The 19871-nt window shown below is 36.4% G+C and overlaps 1 protein-coding gene across 1 annotated transcript in view; it reads left to right on the top strand.

The window, feature by feature from the left end:
* Positions 1-19871, top strand: part of EYS (eyes shut homolog) — a gene marked incomplete at both ends in the record, with an annotated part of 1444019 nt that overhangs the window by 801062 nt on the left and 623086 nt on the right. The window contains 1 exon segment of the mRNA XM_080665107.1: positions 19534-19727. Within this exon segment, the coding sequence (XP_080521233.1) occupies positions 19534-19727 (194 nt within the window).

Consider the following 19871-nt stretch of genomic DNA (forward strand, 5'->3'; position numbering starts at 1 on the left):
GTTTGTTACTGCTATTACTACAAGCCTAGTTTGTAGCGTAGATGATATGGAAGCACCTTATTGAGGAATTAAGAAGGAATTCATTGAGGAGGTGACATATAAAAGGAAAATATAATTAAGAATCTGCAGGTAGAAAAGTTGTTAGCTTCTATTTGCAACTGTCACTTTCCAGCAGATGTTAGCTCCCACTAGATGCAATTTGTATATAAAAATAATTTTATTAAATCTTTGTGTTAAATAAAATGTGTATCTTTTTGTCTTATTAATAAGATAATAGTTGCAATACCAGTGACCATAATAATAGTTGTACATAATACTGCTAAAGTACTTACTATATGTCATGGATAAGTATAAGCACTATACTATACCAATTAATTCAAAAACATATGAGATAACTACTATAAATTTTCACTAAAGAGATGAGTAAAGTGAGGCACAAAGAAGTATTTTGCCTATAGTTATATAGGTAAAAATGGAAGAGCCATAAAAAATGACAAGCTGTCTTCTTAAAAATTAAATTATTGGGTAATGTGTGTATATATATATATATATATATATATATATATATATATATATATATATGCAAAGCATGTATACATATATAGGTAATCATATATTGTGACCAATATTAAGTTTTAATATTGATAATGCACATTTGAGTACCTAATGTCCACTTCCCACTGGCTATGTAAGCCAAAATATTTCCTCTATCCTGCTTATATCTATTCAGGAATAGGCAAGCTAGGTACCTTAGACCAACAAGCTAGGAGAAGTGGCTGGCTAGTTGTTTTTTGTTGTTTTTTTTTTTTTTCTAAAAAATGAGTTTTGGACTCTTTTTCATTGGATAAGAGTTAGACAATATAAGTGATTGCTTCTAGCAGCCACTGAGTGAATTAACCTTGTGCTGTGTAAAGAGTTATCAGGGGAATGGGCTGAACCAAGCAGTTCTGAGCTCATCTTACCTCCTCTGTCCTTTCTGTGTGGGAATGTCTGCATTAACTTATTTTTAAAGTGCAGTTTGAGTTAGATTTGGGAGGTGGTGGGTACTAACTGCTGAAAGTGTCTGACTTAGCTTATAAAATTTAAATTAAACTATAAATCCCTGAGTGGTTAAGAGCAGATATTAAGCTCTTTGGCTAACTTATATTTAGCACTTTGCACAATGTAAACATCCCATGAGGCTTAGAGAGCTGAACTGTTACACTTAAGATATGGTGGAATGAACACTGGTCATGAGCAGATCCAGGTTCTTATTTTGGTTTTGTATCTAACATTGTAAGATTCATTAAGTTAATTTAGGACTCGGCCTGTTTCCTGTTTTGAAAATGAGTGATTTAAGGGTGGTCTCTCTCGTGTTTAACATTCTATGACATGCAATTGAGCTGAATTTATAATAATTCCATACTGATCTCTAAAATAGATTTTTAAAATTTAAATCTGAAGTAGTCCATTTACTTATATTTATATTTTCTCATCATAAAAACAATATGTAAAATTAATACTGACACTTGAGTTTTTGGTTGCTTACATTCTAATTCAAGAGAAAGTTTTAATATGTTTTCAAAGGTTTATTACAATGATTTCAAAGGTACAGCATTAGATACAATTTAGGGAAAATTATTCACCTGAAATATTGCACTTTCTCAAGAATTATGATTATGTATACTACACAGGATAATAGACGTCAAGATTATTAGAGGAAATGTAGTATAGTCAGACTTTAATTTGAATCAAAACTTGAAAAAAGTCTTGTGGAAAATTGAATGGCAATAATCAGTGTAACTACAGCACAACTTGATTGAATACATGTCTTTGTTTAATCTGTTGGCCAGCAAATTAAAATGTATGTTGTAGCTTATAGTTGAGGATTTATGCAATAGCAGTAGAATAAGTGCCAACTGAATTAACAAGTTGATTGTGTAAGCAACAAACCTCATTTTAGCTAAACTGGATTTGACAAATTGCATGACATTCTGCCTGGTAAATCTGAGATTTATAATGCTTACTGCTATCAACAGTAATGAAACAGCAGAGAACTTCAATATCAGACATTTTAATCTGTATATTTCACTTTTCTTCTTGCTAATCAATCCTTAATTCTGGAATATAGTTCATGTTTTGTTATCCTTTTAGCTACCAAGTTTGATGTAGTATGATCAACATTTATTGAATGAAAACACTGCTGTAAGATTAACTTTTACTTCATTCTTTCCATTTTTAAGGCTAAGAATTACTGTGAAAAAAGTTTTTTTTTAAGTTCACAAGAAAGCCCATAGCTAAATTGTTTGCTATTTGAAATGAAATTTGTTAGTGCATCAGAAAAGCTATCCATTAGCATGATTCATATATGATGATAGATTTGTATAATGACAGATTTCAAAATAAATAATTGATATTTACTATAGCAGGCTGTATAGCTGTGAATGGTTAAAATCCATAGGGTAGTTTGCAGATTTCATGTATGAAATATGAGACATTTCTTTAAACTCAATTGAATGCTATATGAGTTATTGGTAGTATTTAGTAGACATTGGAGAAAGTGAATAAGATAACATTTTTATGTAGAGTTAGTGCTATTACTGCTTATTTGTAGAAGCTTGCCCATAATTTCTGCACATGCTTGTATGAAGCATGACAATGGATTCATGAGACTGATTTTCACACCAATCTGAATGCTCACCTAGAATGCTTCATTTCAGATTTCCACCTTGGTGGCAACACATTTGCTCTATTTTTACTGCTGTTGCTCAAACTATTTTCAGAATTCTCCATGGACCTCAGTAGTCAATTCATTCCCTTTGTACAAAGTAAGAAAATGCAAAAGATAAACCTTTGTTGTATTATGCTACTGATATTTGGGGGTTCTTTGTTATTGAAGGAATAGAGGCCCAGTGCACAGGATTCATGCACTGGTGGGGGGTGGCATACTTGCAGGGATCAGCCGGCTGTGGGAATGCCACACATGCCAATCAGCCACACTGACCACCAGGGGGAAGCTCCTGCGATGAGCGTCTGCCCCCTGGTGGTCAGTGATGTCATAGCGACTGGTCAACCGGTTGTTCTGGTCGTTCTGCTGTTCGGTCGCTGGGCTTTTATTATAGAGGATAATTTAGCCTATCCTGATAGTTTCAACACCTAAGACAGAATTAGATATCTAATACCATGTCAGTAGAACTTGTTAAAATGTTAGAAACTAGTTTAACTTACCTGGCTTAACATATCTTAAATTTTCTCTAAAAATAGGGTTGGTACTATGGACCAAGGTAAGTTTAAAGTTCAAAAACAAAGCAAGTGGCCTCAAATTTGAAGAAAGCCAAAATGTTAAGACATGTTCAGGGGATGATGCTTTTCCTAGTGTGATGGGACAGTGAATTGTCCAGTGAAGCTGGCATTTATCTTGTAGGCAATATCATGGAGTAGGAAAATAACATGATCAAAACTATTTTACAAAAGTATACCTACAACAGTGAAAAGAATGCAAGGAGACACTTAGATCTTGAGGACAGGTATGGAGGTTATTATAGTAGTCCAGACAAGAGCTAATGAAAGCTACACTATTATCCTATATAATAAAAGTCTAATGTGCTAAGTGTCTGACCATTTGTTCAACCATTCGACCATTCGCTGTGATGCACACTGACCACCAGGGGGCTGACACTCCTACCAGTAGGTTAGCTTGCTGCTGGGGTCTGGCTGATTGGGAATGGGCAAGATGGGCTGGACACATGCTGGAGCCCTCCCTGGGTCCCTCCCTGGCTGTCTGGCCCAGATCGACCCCAATCAGCCCCAATCAAGATGGGGTGAGACGGCCCTGATTGGCCCTGATCAGGACTGGGCAAGATGGGCTAGACATGCCCTGGAGCCCTCCCATGGTCTCTCCCCTGCCCCGATCATGCACCAGTGGGGTCCCTTAGCCTGGCCTGCAACCTTTTGCAATCTGGGACACCTCAGGGGATGTCAGAGAGCCAGTTTTGGCCTGATCCCCACAGGCCAGGCCGAGGGACCCCACCAGTGCATAAATCCATGCACCAGGCCTCTCATTAGAAACATAAAGAACTATTATGCTAATCCCTTAATTATTAATGCAAAACACTTTCTACTATACAATATTATTAAAGATTCATTTTTCACTGTATTGACTTATTATTTTGATAGTATAAGTATATAAACGATTTCAGTAAGTGAGATATCACATTAATAAACTTCTAGGAATATCTTATCTAGTACAGTTACATTACTCTGTAATATTGCCTGTAACTAGTTTATATATAAAAAGAGTAAACTATATGTAGTCTTCCATTATAGAACCCTGAAAATATATTTCTATGAAATTACCTTCATTACATTTGTGTCCTTATAAATTCATAAGGCAGTTAAGATAAAAATCAATTATTATCATTACATATTGACTTAAATATATATATATATATATATATATATATATATATATATATATACTCTCAAAGCTCTAGTTTTCTGAACTTGAATTGTGATTACAACAGTGCATACTTCATATGATTATAATGGAGATTAAATCAAATAGTCCTTGCAAAGCACACATTATGTGACACAGAGTAAACTACATAAATATGAGTTATTACTATCAACAAGTCATCAAATAGAAAGAAGTGACAAATGGCTCAGTTAATACCACACATACAGATAATAATATTTTTCTTTTAGAGCTTTTGAGTATAGAAAGACATTAAACATTGAAAAATTAAAATTGTCTTAAATCATTTTATTTCCATTAATGCAACTAATTTTCTTAAGCATCTATTATGTATTTTGTTCAAGGTCCTGTGCTACAAAGAAACAAATACACAGTTCTAGCCCATAAAATTTTCCATTCAAATGAGAAGAGAACAATTTTGAAAAGTAAATATTATTCAAAATATATATTAGTGGAAGTATGTACAAAGGATAATACAAATATAGCTAATAAAGCCACCTAAGTGCCCCTTTGAATCCATGATCAATTTTATAGGAAAATTTAGTATTTGTATTGAGATGACAAAAATATATCAGCTTGCTAAGAAAACAATTGGTAGAAAATATTCCACCAAGTAGAGAGAATGCAAACAGGCACAAAGGGGCATGTGCATACCAACTACAGCATGTGAAGCTTTTGCCGAAGTATAAGTGAGAAGAGAAGTGATAACCAGAATAAAAATAAAAGGTTTTTTTACAGATAAGAGGGAATATTGCAAAGTCATGACTTGTTTGACCCATTCAGCCAGCAAATAAGAGAGCACTGATTAGTTCTAAAACATTTCTGATATTCTACATTACTTTGATTTTCAAAGATTTTGTTTGTTTGTTTATTTGTTTGTTTTTCAAACCACATATTGTCAAACATGGAACACATGTTTCCCTTTGAAGCCATATTTTCGTCCAGTAGTAATTTTCTCAGCTGGCCCATTGGCTCTATTGTAAGGTAATGAACCTGAAATACTTTTGAGTAATACCATGATTTGCCAGTGTTTATAGTAAAAAACAAAACAAAACAAAAAACAAAAAAAAAACATTTATGAATTTTAAGCAGAAGCTTCAGAAATACATCTCCTCTAACACAACAACGAGTAGAAAGGAGAGAGGGATTAGCAGTGGCACATGTGGGAAGGAAAGGAAAGCATAATTCCAGTTACATTTGTACATTAGTCATCAGAGAATGAATCAGGGACCAAAATGTTTACAGACTACAGGCACAAAACATGAGTTTAAAGTGATTATATAAAAACATTCCTTCCAATTATAAAAGTCTACGCTGTTGAAACGCTAAAATAATTGACAATATCCGTTAATGGGAGGGGATTTCAAATAAAATATGAAATGTCCTTGTGTTCACGAAGCTCATTCCCCAGCAGATTAGGTAGTACATGTGTACTGGCATAAAAATAAGGATGCAAGTGCAGCAATAAACACCTAGGATGAGAGAGGATAAGAAAACATCGATTTTAATTGGAAAACCAAAAACAAATCCACATAACAGGTGCAATATATAGAGCTCTTGCAGGGGAGGAAGTGCAATTTGCACTGGAAAATCAGTGGGAGCCACGGTGAGGGGCTTGGTGAGCCACCCACAGAGGACTCTCTTGAAAAAAGTCAGGCATATCAGGGGGATAGAGTTCTTGTATTTGTTATGTTAGAGAATTATATCCCTTTACTCCAATGAATGGGTTCCCATTCCCTCTGTAGTACTGAAACCTCACTACTTGGTAGATTTAACATGTGCACTTCATACAACTGTACCTTCCCTAAACCATTTCAAATCAGTGACAGATTGAATGATCTCATTTGCTCAGTCCTATATTAGTTATGTAGGCTAAATGCAAAATGCTTTTTAGCATGCAATTTGATTTTTTACGGCAAATCTTAAAAACAAGTATAAGACTTGAAAAATATGTGAGTGTTCCATCATGACCCATTTGTATATCTTTGAGGCAAATAAATTATTTTAACCTGGTATTGGCTTGTATCTCTTTGGCAACAGTAATGAATATAGAGCCAAATGGTTAGCATAATTGGTTCTTCTGAGATGATAAGAAGCCATGGGGAACCAAAGAAGTTCAAGCTGAACACATTTCTTCAATTAATAGAGGCTTTTTAAAGAAAGAAAAAAAAATATTTCCTTTACTCTCTGTGAGTTAACTACATCATTTTAGATACACCCAGAGACCTCCTGGAGAGGGTCTGTACTATCCCATCACTCTGAAAGATTTCTCCAAATCTAGAAGCGGGGAAGCAGGCATCTTACTTTAAACAAGAACATTAATTTACCATGTGTCCTCCTGTTATTCATTCACAAATTCTTGTGAATTTGTGAATTCACAAATGAAGCAGACCACAGAGCATCTGAAATGTGACACATGTTAAGGCAGCTTGTAATCCAGTGTTAAAGACATACATGCAAGTAGGTAGCTATAAGTTAAGGCAGTGAGAACATTAGGACAGCTTGCATAGAGAGCAAGGAGGAGGCATTAACTATCTGTGTTCAGGAGAGCCTACTAAAGGGTTCCTGTACTGACCGTCATAGTGAGTTTCATTTTTAAGTTCAGAACAGTAATGTAAGAGGCTTGCAAAATAAGGGAAGGTTTTATTACTATTATCATTTTAAAGAAGAGGAATTAGGGGCTGGAGATTTAGGGGAGTTGCTTGGTATAACAGGACTAGTAAGTGTCAGAATGACCCTAGGATCCAATCATGATCATAAAAGTTGACTAGGATTGTGCCAGAGACAGTGTTAAGTACTCAGTATTTTCTTTTTCTCATTTAGTATTCATAGCAACCTACTAGGTAAACCCTATTTGTGGAGTATATTGAGGAGCAGATGAGTGATGGATTGAAGAAGCAACACATATTGAGTTTAGATAATAGATATGAAAAAAGTTGAAAAATTAAGGGAGATATTGGGAAAGAGTTGTAAGGATTGTGAACACAAGAATGTCTTTGGTAATTCAAACACAATAGTAAACTACTGACTTGATTTCAATGTAAAGAAAAAAGAAAGGTATTTGTAGATCCATGTTTTCTTACCTGGTTTTTCTATTGACCATTGCCTCATGGCAGGAGACTCTAGGAGAAACAGCTGAATTTTAAAGTAGTTGTGGCCTTGCATTGTCCTGAATGCTTTCCCTGTTCTTTCCCTGTGATCAAACAGAGCCCAGTTTACATGTGTTAGGAGAGGTCAATTAGGATAACACAAATGCTCTATTATTTTGTAGTTGAGGATAATCAAAATATCAGTAAAATAATCAAAGTCTCACAGTTATTAAATTGAATCTAGGTTTTCTGACTACAAAATTCAAATTGTTTTATCACTAGAGAAGATATTTTGGGGTCTAGTCCAGAACATCTTAATACAAGGAGTATTGCACTCAGCTGGTGTGGCTCAGTGTTTTGAGTGTCGACCTATAAACCAGGAGATCACGGTTTGATTCCCAGTCAGGTCATGGAGACATGGAACAGACTGACATACCTCAATGTGGGGTTGTGGGTACAAGAGGAGATAAGCCAAATAATTTATATACTTATAGCGCATGGACATGGGCATAGGGTAGTGAAGACCTGGAGGTGGGGAGTAGATGTTGGGAGGAGGAAGGTAAGTGGGGGTGGGGGAGGAATGGGAGAGATCTGTAATACTATCAACAATAAAAAATAAATTTGCCCTAACTGGTTTGGCTCAGTGGATAGAGCGTCGGCCTGCAGACTGAAAGGTCCCAGGTTCGATTCCGGTCAAGGGCATGTACCTTGGTTGTGGGTACATCCCCAGTAGGAGGTGTGCAAGAGACAGCTGTTCGATGTTTCTAACTCTCTATCCCTCTTCCTTCCTCTCTGTAAAAAATCAATAAAATATATTTTAAAAAATAAATTTAAAAAATAAATAAAATAAAATATTTTAGCTAACATTTGAATTTTTTTTTCAGTAATAGATACTGTTAGGCATATCTAGCCCTATATTATCCCAGAATATTTCAAGGAAATAGAATCTGATTGTTCAATTATGACACTTCCTTATTAGAATTAGAAAATATTCAGTAACTCTGAGAAATCTCTATCTTATTTTGTGCTACATCCATAGTGACATAGTCTTTACAATGAACACACTGCTCTTACAAGGAACCAAAATAGTTTCAATTTGTATTTTTATATTTTAAACTGTACTATGCATCTAATTGTATAATTCCCACCTTTCAATAACTTCCAAAAATCAAAAACCTTAATTTAGCAGATATATCCAAGGGTTGCAACTGGCTTCACAATATTATATGAAGCCTTGGATTAAAATATATTATTCCAAGGGAATAGACTCTAGAATGTAAGGATCAACCTGTAGCAGCAATAGCTTAAGTAATATTTACAGATGTAGATAGAAAGTAATAAAGTGTGCCATGATATAGATAGAACGCTTCCCTATAAGGAGGGCAGCTTCTATGGGCCTAACAGGGGTGGGCAAACTTTTTGACTCGAGGGCCACAATGGGTTCTTAAACTGGACCGGAGGGCCGGAACAAAAGTATGGATGGAGTGTTTGTGTGAACTAATATAAATTCAAAGTAAAGGAGCAGAAGGGAGAGCAAGAGAACCGGATAGAACAGCTGGATCCGGCCCACGGGCCGTAGTTTGCCCACGGCTGGCCTAGAATATATTGATAAACTTATAATTTCAACAAACCAATGATCAGACTAATAAAATCCTGATAGGATATGGCAGAGCCCACATATACTTTGGATGTACCTGTAAGGCTAAAACTGAGAATTAACTATCCTTAGAAAAAATTCTGTAGGACTGTAAATAATTCTGTAGCCTTTCTAACTGAAAGGTGTAGATTAACAAAAATTAGCATTCCAATTAAAGATGATGAAATAATCACAAAAATTTACCTGCACTTCCTCCTGAAATCTCACAAATCACGAGAAAAATATTTTTTAAGGTAGAAATCCACTAGGACACGGATAGTGGTAGCAGAGAAAGCAGACATAAAAATTGGGAAGCTTTTGGACAAATGGAAACAGGCTAACTAGACCTGAGAATTTGGAAACTAAAATTGGCAGCATGAAAACTAGAGGAGCATGGTGATTCATAGCATAGAATCTACAAAAGCCTCAGGAAATGACAACAGTAGATGACTAGAAGTGTGAGTAAAAGTGGAATAAAAGTCCTACTGGTTAACTCTATTAGAATTGATACATTTTTCATCAAACTGCCTATATGCTGACATACCCAGCAGTCCTTTAATGAAATCAAACTAATTTTTAACCTTAATATGTCAGGATATGCTACATAGCCCACTGCGCCCACAGAAATGTACAAGGACATCCAGGTGGTGAGAAGTTTCAAATCTTTATAAGACATTTTTCCAAGGAAATTCATATATTTTATTGCAATTTATTCTTTAAAGTTTATATCTCTCAAATAAAATTAAATCAATACATCTGTATCTTAAACAACTTTGGAATTAAAAAGATGTGTTTTAAGTTACAGTATTTTATTGTAGTAGGCAGTTAGGCATGAGCAGGGCAAGGACAGTGGGCTAGGCACAGAAGGTCACCAGGGCAGAAAGCCCTGGGTGCCTACCAAGGGACAATTGTACGGTGGGACCTCACCCCCAGGGTAACCCCTCCTCCCTTAGCATGTTGCTAGTCATGTGATAGATTACCTTAGAGGAGGAACAAGGGAGCCAGAGAATAACCTCACAGGACTCCCATATAAGCCCTTGCATGACCACTCAAGCATTAAGCCCTCAGGACAATGAGGTTCTGACACATATCAAATAATCTTAGGAACAAAGCTTCTGTTGACCATGGAGACAGTTTTGGTGAAACTACAGCTAACATATAGGCCTCAGTTGTATTTGAGCTCCAGACCCAGAAAAGCAGCAGTTCAATGACTAATGAACCCCTGCCCTGGTGCTGACCAATCAGTGGAGACCACCACTCTGAAAGGACACACCTGGAAAGCTGATGAATATGCTATTGAGATCCCCGCTGGGACCTCCCTTAAAACCCCAGCCTTAAAAGTCTCTCAGAAACCCAGCTCAGCCTTCTCTGGAGCATGCCCAAGCCTCCCCTCTCTCCCTCCCCCAAGCATGTGTATCCTTGTTTTATTTCTCCTAAGCCCCAAGGGCCTGCCCTTTTTTTTACTTCTGTAACTTGTTTCCTGAGCCCACACAGCCCAGCCGGCTCAATTCTTCCACTGCTCACTTCTACCTCTGTGACTTTACAAATAAACTTTTGCTTGTATTTCAGTCTTGACTCTGAATTCTTTCTTAGCCAGAACTCAAGTACCAAGGTTGCTGAACCATGGTTAAATCACCGTTTGCTGAACCATGGTTAAATCACTGGTAATATTCTTGTGTCATTTTGCCATTAAGAAAATTAGTCCTCAACATCGTGAAGTAAAAATTTGTTTCTTAATACTAGGAAAAATAGAAAAAGTAGGTGATTATTATGATTTTGAGACATTTTAATAATAGACTTATTTTAAAGGCTTATTATAAGCAAATAGTTATTTTTAAATGTTTGATCATTCATTCATTTACAGATATAGATAAATGATGTAAAGTATCAATATTTTTCTGGAATAAAAATTTAAGTGTTTTGCCTAATAAAGATAAAGACAACTTAGTTCTTTTATTCAATAGTATGAGTTCCACATCATTTTACCAAATAGAGTGAAATTTCAAAATTATGTGCCCTGGAAAAAAACCTAAAACATGCCAAAAATGTCATTTTGTGTCCCAAATTTGCACATTAATGACCTACTAAATTTCTATTCAAGTCCTTTGAGTCCAAATTCAATATTCCTACCATTAGAATTATTGTTCTTAACCAGATTATTTTTCCAGTAATATAAACGTCTTTGTTAAACCACTAGAATTTCCGTAGTCACTAGAACATAAAAAAAGTAAGGCATAGTATTTTCAAAATTGGTCTGAGGAAATAAAGCTCTGTGTTTCACATGCTTTTTTTCTCAACTTTTTATGTATGCCATTCCTGAGATGTTTACCATGTATCAGTCCCTGGCTGCTCACCTCCACCCTGAAAATGCTGCTTTTTTTGGCATGTAAACCATCCCCCCTGCACTCGCACAATGAAAAACATATTGTCTCTTTTTTCTCTATTCCATACTTCATTCCAGAAGAAATTGGAAGTGGCTTTAAAAATGCCACATGTTAAGGAAACTTGACATATGTGTGTGGTTTATGAGTTGACTTTTTTAAATGATGAATTTTCATATCAATAGAAGGCATATTGAAATGACAGTGGCCTGTAGGTCTACTTGGAGTTTCCTAAAGTAGTTATTATCCAAATAAATCCTCTAACCTGTTGCGCCCGAGGAGAAATATTCACACAGAAGAATCACTCCCAACAATGGACAAATTAACTAAAGACACTCTATGGGTGTGTATGTTTGTGTGCATACAGTTTATATCCTATCTAATAAAAGAGTAATATGCAAATTGACCAAACCTCCGCTATACCCACAAGCCACGCCCACAAGCCACACCCACCACCCAATCAGGAGTGAATATGCAAATAAACACAACCAAGATGGCTGCAGCCACAGAGAGCAGGAGGGAGGCTTGGGTTTCCCTGGCAATGGAGGAAGCCAAGCTTTCCGCCTGCCCTTGCCGGCCTAGGCCTCCACTCAAGGCTACAAAGTTTCAATGATAGAAGATACATAAACCCAAACAGAAATGGCGGCAGTCATGGAGCTGGAAAGAGCAGGAGGCTAGGGTTGCCCGTGGCGATGAAGGAAGCCAAGCTTTCCGCACACCCTGGCCGGCCCAGGCCTCTGCTTAAGGCTACAAAGTTTCAATTGTAGAAGATAAATAAACCCCAGATACCAGGGCCTCCGCTTGGGTCACCAGGGGGCGTGGCCGGCCTGCAAACCACCACATGCCCCTCGCCCAGACCGCCCCACGCCCCAAGGGAACCCCCACCCTGATCTGGGACACCCTTCAGGGCAAACAAGTTGGCCCCCACCTGTGCACCAGGCCTCTATCCTATCTAATAAAAGAGTAATATGCAGATTGACTATCACTCTAACACACAAGATGGCTGCCCCCATGTGGTCAAAGATCCTGCCCCCATGTGGACACAAGATGGCCACCACAAGATGGCCAGCAGGGGAGGGCAGTTGGGAGGGACCAGGCCTGCAAGGGAGGGCAGTTGTGGGTGATCAGGCCAGCAGGGGAGGGTAGTTGGGAGGGACCAGGCCTGCAGGGGAGGGCAGTTAGGGGTGACCAAGCCGGCATAGGAGGGAAGTTGGGGGTGACCAGGCCTGCAGGTAAGGGCAGTTGTGGAGGACCCAGGCCTGCAGGGGAGAGCAGTTGGTGGGTACCAGGCCTGCAGGGGAGGGCAGTTAGGGGCAAACAGGCTGGTAGGGGAGCAATTAGGCATCAATCAGGCTGGCAGGAGAGTGGTTAGGGGGTGATCACACTGGCAGGCAGAAGCAGTTAGGGGCAATCAGGAAGGCAGGCAGGGAGCAGTTGGGAGCCAGCAGTCCTGGATTGTGATGAGGATGTCCCGACTGCCCGTTTAGGCCTGATCCCACCAGGATCGGGCTTAAACAGGCAGTCAGACATCCCTGGAGGGGTCCCAGATTGGAGAGGGTACAGGCTGGGCTGAGGGAACCCCCCCCCCCCGTGCATGAATTTTGTGCACTGGGCCTCTAGTATATATATATATATTATTTATATGGTGTGTGTATGTCGTTAACCTAAATCATGAGGAGACAGTAATCAAGCAAACCAAAGAAAAGCATTTATTTGGGATTAAAAGAATGGCAATATTTGGTTAACAACCCAAACAGTGTCCCTCTGGGAGACAAAAGGGGTTTGGACCATTCATAAAGTATCTTAATTGGCGCTGAAAGCAGAAAGCTAACTTTGGCTAATGTGACTTCTTGTTAAAGCTATCCCTAAGTAAAAGTCTGTCTCTGTGAGGAATGGTAGGTGTTTTTGCAGCATTCTGGAATGTTTACTAGTATGCTTTTGCCCAGTTCAAAAGTTCACATTCTATGTGGTGAGAATGTGCATAAGACCCATTTCCTTAAAGGCCTCCTGGCTCCATTTTAAAGCCTCTTAACATAAGTGACTCCATTTTTTCCACATTTCACATTTCAGTGTAATATATTACCTTACCTATTCATGTTTACTTGCATAGCCTCCCTTTTATCTAAGTATCTGTCTCACAATTTTGAGAAGCATGAGTGTGTTTTTCTTCTGTACTCTTCCCTGTGTTCAGCTGCTAGTAAAAGCAAAAATAGTCTTAAACCTATGACAATGTTGAAAAATCAGGTGAAGAGTTGAAAATATTTGATTAAATGCTAATTGCTATGAATAAGGTGAGATATGGATTATCTTTATGTATACCTCTGTTTCTCTTCTTATCTATCAGTAAAACCTGACATTGTAAGGAATTAAAGCTGATAATTTCCAAGATAGCTTGAGGGTAACAATTAGACTATAGGATAAGAGGAAAATTTCTTTTTTCTTCATAACCTTTGGTATCTTTTTTCTATGTCCCGAGTAGCTTTGCATTATTGTTTCCAGCTGGCATTTTGTTGATATTGTTTCATTGAGATATAATTGACATGTAACATTATTTTAGTTTCGGGCATACAACATAATGATTCCATATATGTATACACTGCTAAATGATCACCACAATAAGTCTGGTTATCTATCACCATACAGAGTTCAATTTTGTTTTCTTTTTTCTCTCCTTGTGATCAGGAAATTTAAGATTTACTCTCTTCTTGAGGGTGGAGGTGGTATAAGGACTGGGAGGGGAAAAGGGGGAGAAAATGGGAGATAGCTGTAATACTGTCAACAATAAAAATACATTTTTAAAAAAGATTTACTCTCTTAGCAACTTGCAAAGGTGTAATGCAATATCATTAAGTATAGTCACCATGCTGTACATACATTACATCCCCATGATTTATTTAACTTATAACTGAAAGTTCATACCTTTTGACCCCTTTCACCCATTTTGCCCACCCCCATTCTTCTCCCCTCTGGCAACCACCAAGTTTATGAGCTTCCTTTATGAGTTAAAAGGTTCACTTATAAAAGAAGAGCAAAGCATTATACTCAAAGATGAAAACTTAAAAGCCTTCCCTGTAAAATCAAAACAAGAAAAACAATTTCTTTATCATTATTTCAGTTCATTGTTTGTCCTGATGGTCCTTGGCAATGTAAATGAGTTTAAGAATTAGGAACAAAAAATTTCATTTCTTACAAGTTATATGGTATTATTAAAAATAGGAAAGTTCAACAAGGTTGTTTACTATATAACACTCAGTTGAATTTCAATATACCAACATAATGAGTTAAATATATAACATTCCAAAAAACTATTTAAATAGCAATACATTCCTAAGGTTTCTAGAAGTTAACTTAAGAAAATATGCATGGAACCTTTATGAAAAAAGTTATAAAACTATATTAAAAGTGTTTTAGAAACCCTAGTAAAATGGAGACATATAATATGCCCATGTACAGGAAGATAAAGTAACACAAAAACACCAATTACTTACATGCTTTTAACAAAATCAATGGAATTCAAATATATTTTTAATAAGAATTTTATGTAATTCAATAGGATGTTTGTACTTGTAAATGATTCTGATATTCATATCAAAAGGCACAGGACAAATCATAAGTAACACAGTCCTGGAGAAGAATATGCAGGACTTTCCCAGTCCGATGTCAGGACTTAACATAAAGCTCTACTATTTAAGTTAGTGTTTGTTTGGTTTGGGGTTGACAATCTGTCCAGCAAAAATAGGATACTGATCACAGAAACAGACCCCATGTACGGAAAGGATAATGAGTGACAGAACTGGTAATACAGATGAGAACTGGTAATACAGATCCTCCACATTAAAAGACAAAAGGGGAAAAAAAGCATTGGAAAGATTCTACACAGAGTAAATACTCAGAAATTATATCATAGGCAAGTGGCAACAAAAAGTGTTTTTAAGCAGGAGAGTGGCATGATTTGACTTGTATTTTGAGTTACTTGCTATTTTCGTGGGTGACAAAGGAATTTTCCCAATTTTCATTTGCTGGAAAAAGGGAAATTTCACACACCTATGTTGTGCATCCTTTTTTAAAAAGGCTGTTAATTACTTTCAGGAAAAAATATTCAACTATTTGACTAGTCCTCTTTCAGCTTTCCTTGCAGCTCATATTTATTACAAGTTTTCTTTGGCTACACTGAAAGTCTCTGTCAATCTTAAACTGCATACACCTGCTTTCTATTTCAGTATTATTTATTTTCTAAATTTCCTTTTTCATGGGCATTATACAATTAATACTTGCTCTATGAATTGTCATTGAATTACAGACCATGGAATAATCTGTGAAAATCTGTGAAAGAAACAAATATTTCATAATTTACTTTGAAATATGCTTTATTTCTGCAAATACCATAAGCTTTAAATTGCCAGGAACAATGCAATTGAGCATTTTGAGTACTTGAATCCAACAGTCAGAGAGTAACTATGAAATAAGTCATAAATCTGGGTGTTTGAGATTTGATTTTGAAGTATTCTTCCAAACAGTTTTGTCCATTGTGAACCCATCCCCACAGTCTCAGAGGTAATTGACTCCATCCTCATCTTTAGTGGAAGGCTTCATTGGTGACCCAGTTTGGGCCACTAAACTGTTAGGAGAGGTTCATTCTATGATTGGGAAAGTTCTTCCTTCCTCTTTTGAAACTATAGGAAACTGAGGATTGGTCATGAATGAGGAAGTATGTCACTTAAACTACCACTGACCACTATATTAAATCAGGAATAAATCAAATCTCAGATTGAAGCTCACTTTGTGACTAGGAGAATGGAGACAGAAGTTTAGATATTTTATGAAAAGCCAGCTGACCTTTTGCACACATAAACATCCATTTGGAAGCCCGCCCTATTCTTGAACTTCTTGTTGCTTATGCCATTAAATTATTTAGTGCTGAAGCTATTTGAAATTGGGCTTTCTGGTTATTTGTATCTAAAGCATACAAACTTATTCAAAAGAATAATTATAATATGAGGACATGCAATCAGATAAAGGTTCTTCTATTTGGAAAAATAAAAACCCAGAGGCAGAAACCTATTATTTAACTAGAGGCCCAGTGCACAAAATTCGTGCACAGGTAGGGTCTCTAGGCCTAGCTGGTGATCAGGGCCAATTTGTGGGGCAACAAGCGGGGAGATAGGGGAGCCCCCACTGGCACCCACTTTGGCCAGCCTGGCACCACCTGCTCTCCAGCCCTGCTTCTGCTGCCAGTCGCCTCCCTCTTCAGGGCAACTGGTGGGTCGATAGGGGGTGGGGGGGGAACCTGCTGGCACCTGCCTTGGCTGGCCTGGGGTCTGGGGGCAGCTCCTGTGTTTAGTGTCTTCCCTATGGTGATCAGTGCACGTCATACTGACCAGTTGTTCCGCTGTTCGGTCGATTTGCATATTAGGCTTTTGTTATACAGGAATTCTAGATAATGAAAAGTATATGTAATTATTAATTTACACTAGCCCAGTGATTTTCAATCCTTTTCATCTGATGGCACACATAAGCTAATTACTAAAATTCTGCAGCACACCAAAAAATATATTACGCTTTTGCCAATCTGACAAAATAAATAGGTATAATTTTGATTCATTCACACTAGGTGGTATTGTTGTGTTGGCTGTTGTCATTTTTTTGACAAGCTAAAGGAAAACAGTGCCCCTGACTAAATACTTAGGTATTGCTTGTTTTGAAAATTCTTGCAGCACATGGGTTAAAAATAATGAATTAAAAGACTTTCTGAGTTAATAATTGTTGATTGTACAAAATATTTCTAAAGCATTTAAAGATATATAGTAGTTTCTTTATTTCACCAATGTTGGGTATATATTCATGTTGTCATATTAGTCTTTGTCTGAAAATATTTTATTCTCTTTCACATTTTCTTTTATTTTTAAGATTTCAAAGAGGAATGAAAAGGGAGAGAGAGATAGAATTGTCAATGCTGAGAGAGATTCATTGATTGCCTGCCTCCACAGGCCCCACATTGGGGATGGATTCCACAACCCCGGCATATGCCCTGACTGGGAATCAAACCATGACCTCCAGGTTCATAGATGAACACTCAACCACTGAACCACTCCAGCCAGGCTTCTTTCACATTTTGAACTTTAAGTCAAATGGGTATTTGACTTCACTCCCAAAATTTACTCAAATAAATGTCTAAAAACTTTTCATATTGTTTAATGTTATGTGAAATTCTGTTGCACCATGCCTTTAACATCAGTATTAAAACTTTACAATAAGAGAATTATTTAGATGTCAAAATCTTTGCAGTAGTTTTATCAGATTAACATCAGGTAAGAGACTCCCAAAATGTGTCCCAGCTTTAACATTATTTGATTCTATTGCTTATTTTTGAGGAGTTATAAGAAAATGAACTGCCTCCAGAAGAAAAAGGATATAAATTCTAATGTCTCAATGAGTGGCCCTGATTTCTAATTAAAGTCTCTTTAATAAAAGCTGTTGAGCTGCTTTAAAAAAAAAAAAAACTTTATAAGGAAGAAATATGTGTCTTTATCATAGAACAACTAGAACAATTAGAATGTCAGAATTAAAAGCACATTGTTAATATTTTCAATTTTTGGACCTACTTCTCTAATAAAGTACTTGATTTAAAAAAAAAATGCATCCATCCTAGCTGGTTTGGCTCAGTGGATAGAGCATCAGCCTGTGGACTATAGGGTCCCCAGTTTGATTCCAGTCAAGGGCACATGCCCAGATTGTGGACTCAGTCCCCAGTGTGGGGTGTGCAGGAAGCAGCCAATCAGGATCAATGATTCTCATCATTGATGTTTTTCTCACTCTCCCTCTTCCTTCCTCTCTGAAATCAACAAAGAGGAAGGACAAATATATATCTGTGTTGTTGTTTTTTTGTCTACAAAGCACAAATGTTTTTTGGCAGTATTTTGAGCCTTTTTATTTCTGGTTAAAAGGAAAAATTTCTTTGAGGCTTAGCTAATTATTTTCTTAGAGATTTTTTACAAGTTTGAGAATTTAGCTTTATTTAAAAAATTTATAATAAGAAAAACTCCATATAAAATATAAAATCTATAGAAGTTTTAATGTAAATATTTTAAAATTATCTAACCTTGATGAACAGCAAACTAAAATGGTTTTATGAATTATCTCTTCTATTAATTGTAAAAGAATAAACACTTTGGAAGTTTTCAAGGACAGAGAGTTGGTGTGCGTGAATATGTGTCACAGGAGGAGCAGAAGGGAGAAAGTGAATGAAAAGAGATACTCAAATCCATTGTTATAGATATATCAACCAACAGTGATTAATTTATTATGTGTTCATCAAAAATAGTAACTTTTAATAATGTAAAATAATTAACACCTTATTCAGAGAAATAAGCTAACTAGGTTTCATTTAATCATATATTTATAAACTTATTTTGCTCAAAATATCTTCATATTTTACTTGAAAGATTAAGGCTAATTAAAATATAATCATTCAGAAGGTAAACGAGAAAAGAAAGATAATGAGAGAGAATTTTCTTTTAAAAAAGCTCAGATAATATAATGTTGTTATAAAAGGGTGACAATTCCTTTACTTCCGATAATGTCTATCAGTGTTCAATAGCAACCCAATCAAATTTACAATGACATAAAACATAACTTTGTACCAACATTTATAGATGCAGTGAGTGACACTTTGTGAAATGTTCCTGTTTCTGTTGACTTATAACATAAAATCTAAGTAAAATCATTATTGAAGATTAATCATCTGGACATCCCTGCCTTCCATTGAGATTTGATTATGAAGCCCCCAATATACAGAAATATGACAAATCACTGTGACTAAGGCAAAGGAAATAGGTGCCCAGGCTTGCAATAGGCAGGAAAGAGTCAGGTGTGAGCCATTTCAGAAAACCTTATGCTAATATTAATAATGTGACACCCAACTATTGAACATTCTATCCCAACCTAAATTACTTATCTTTTTTTCTGATTCTACAGGTTTCAGTTGTGTTTGTTATTATGGAGATTCCTTTCTAGAATTTCAGAATATATTTTTAAATCCACAAAATAATATCTTCTCCCTAGAATTTCAGACCTTCAGCTCCCATGGCCTTCTGCTCTACATCAAGCAAGACTCAAATTTAGTAAATGGATTTTTTATTCAACTATTTATTGAAAATGGTACCTTACATGTAAGCCATTACATTTATTTAATTTAAAGCAAATTTTAGGAATTTATTGTAATTTTTTTCTTTAAGTGCTCATCTTTCTGAAGTAGTGTAACTCATATACATAAATAAATGGTATCAGATCATAGAAATTAAACAGATATAAAA

This window comes from Plecotus auritus (assembly GCF_963455305.1).
Source record: "Plecotus auritus genome assembly, chromosome: 4".
NCBI lineage: Eukaryota > Metazoa > Chordata > Mammalia > Chiroptera > Vespertilionidae > Plecotus > Plecotus auritus.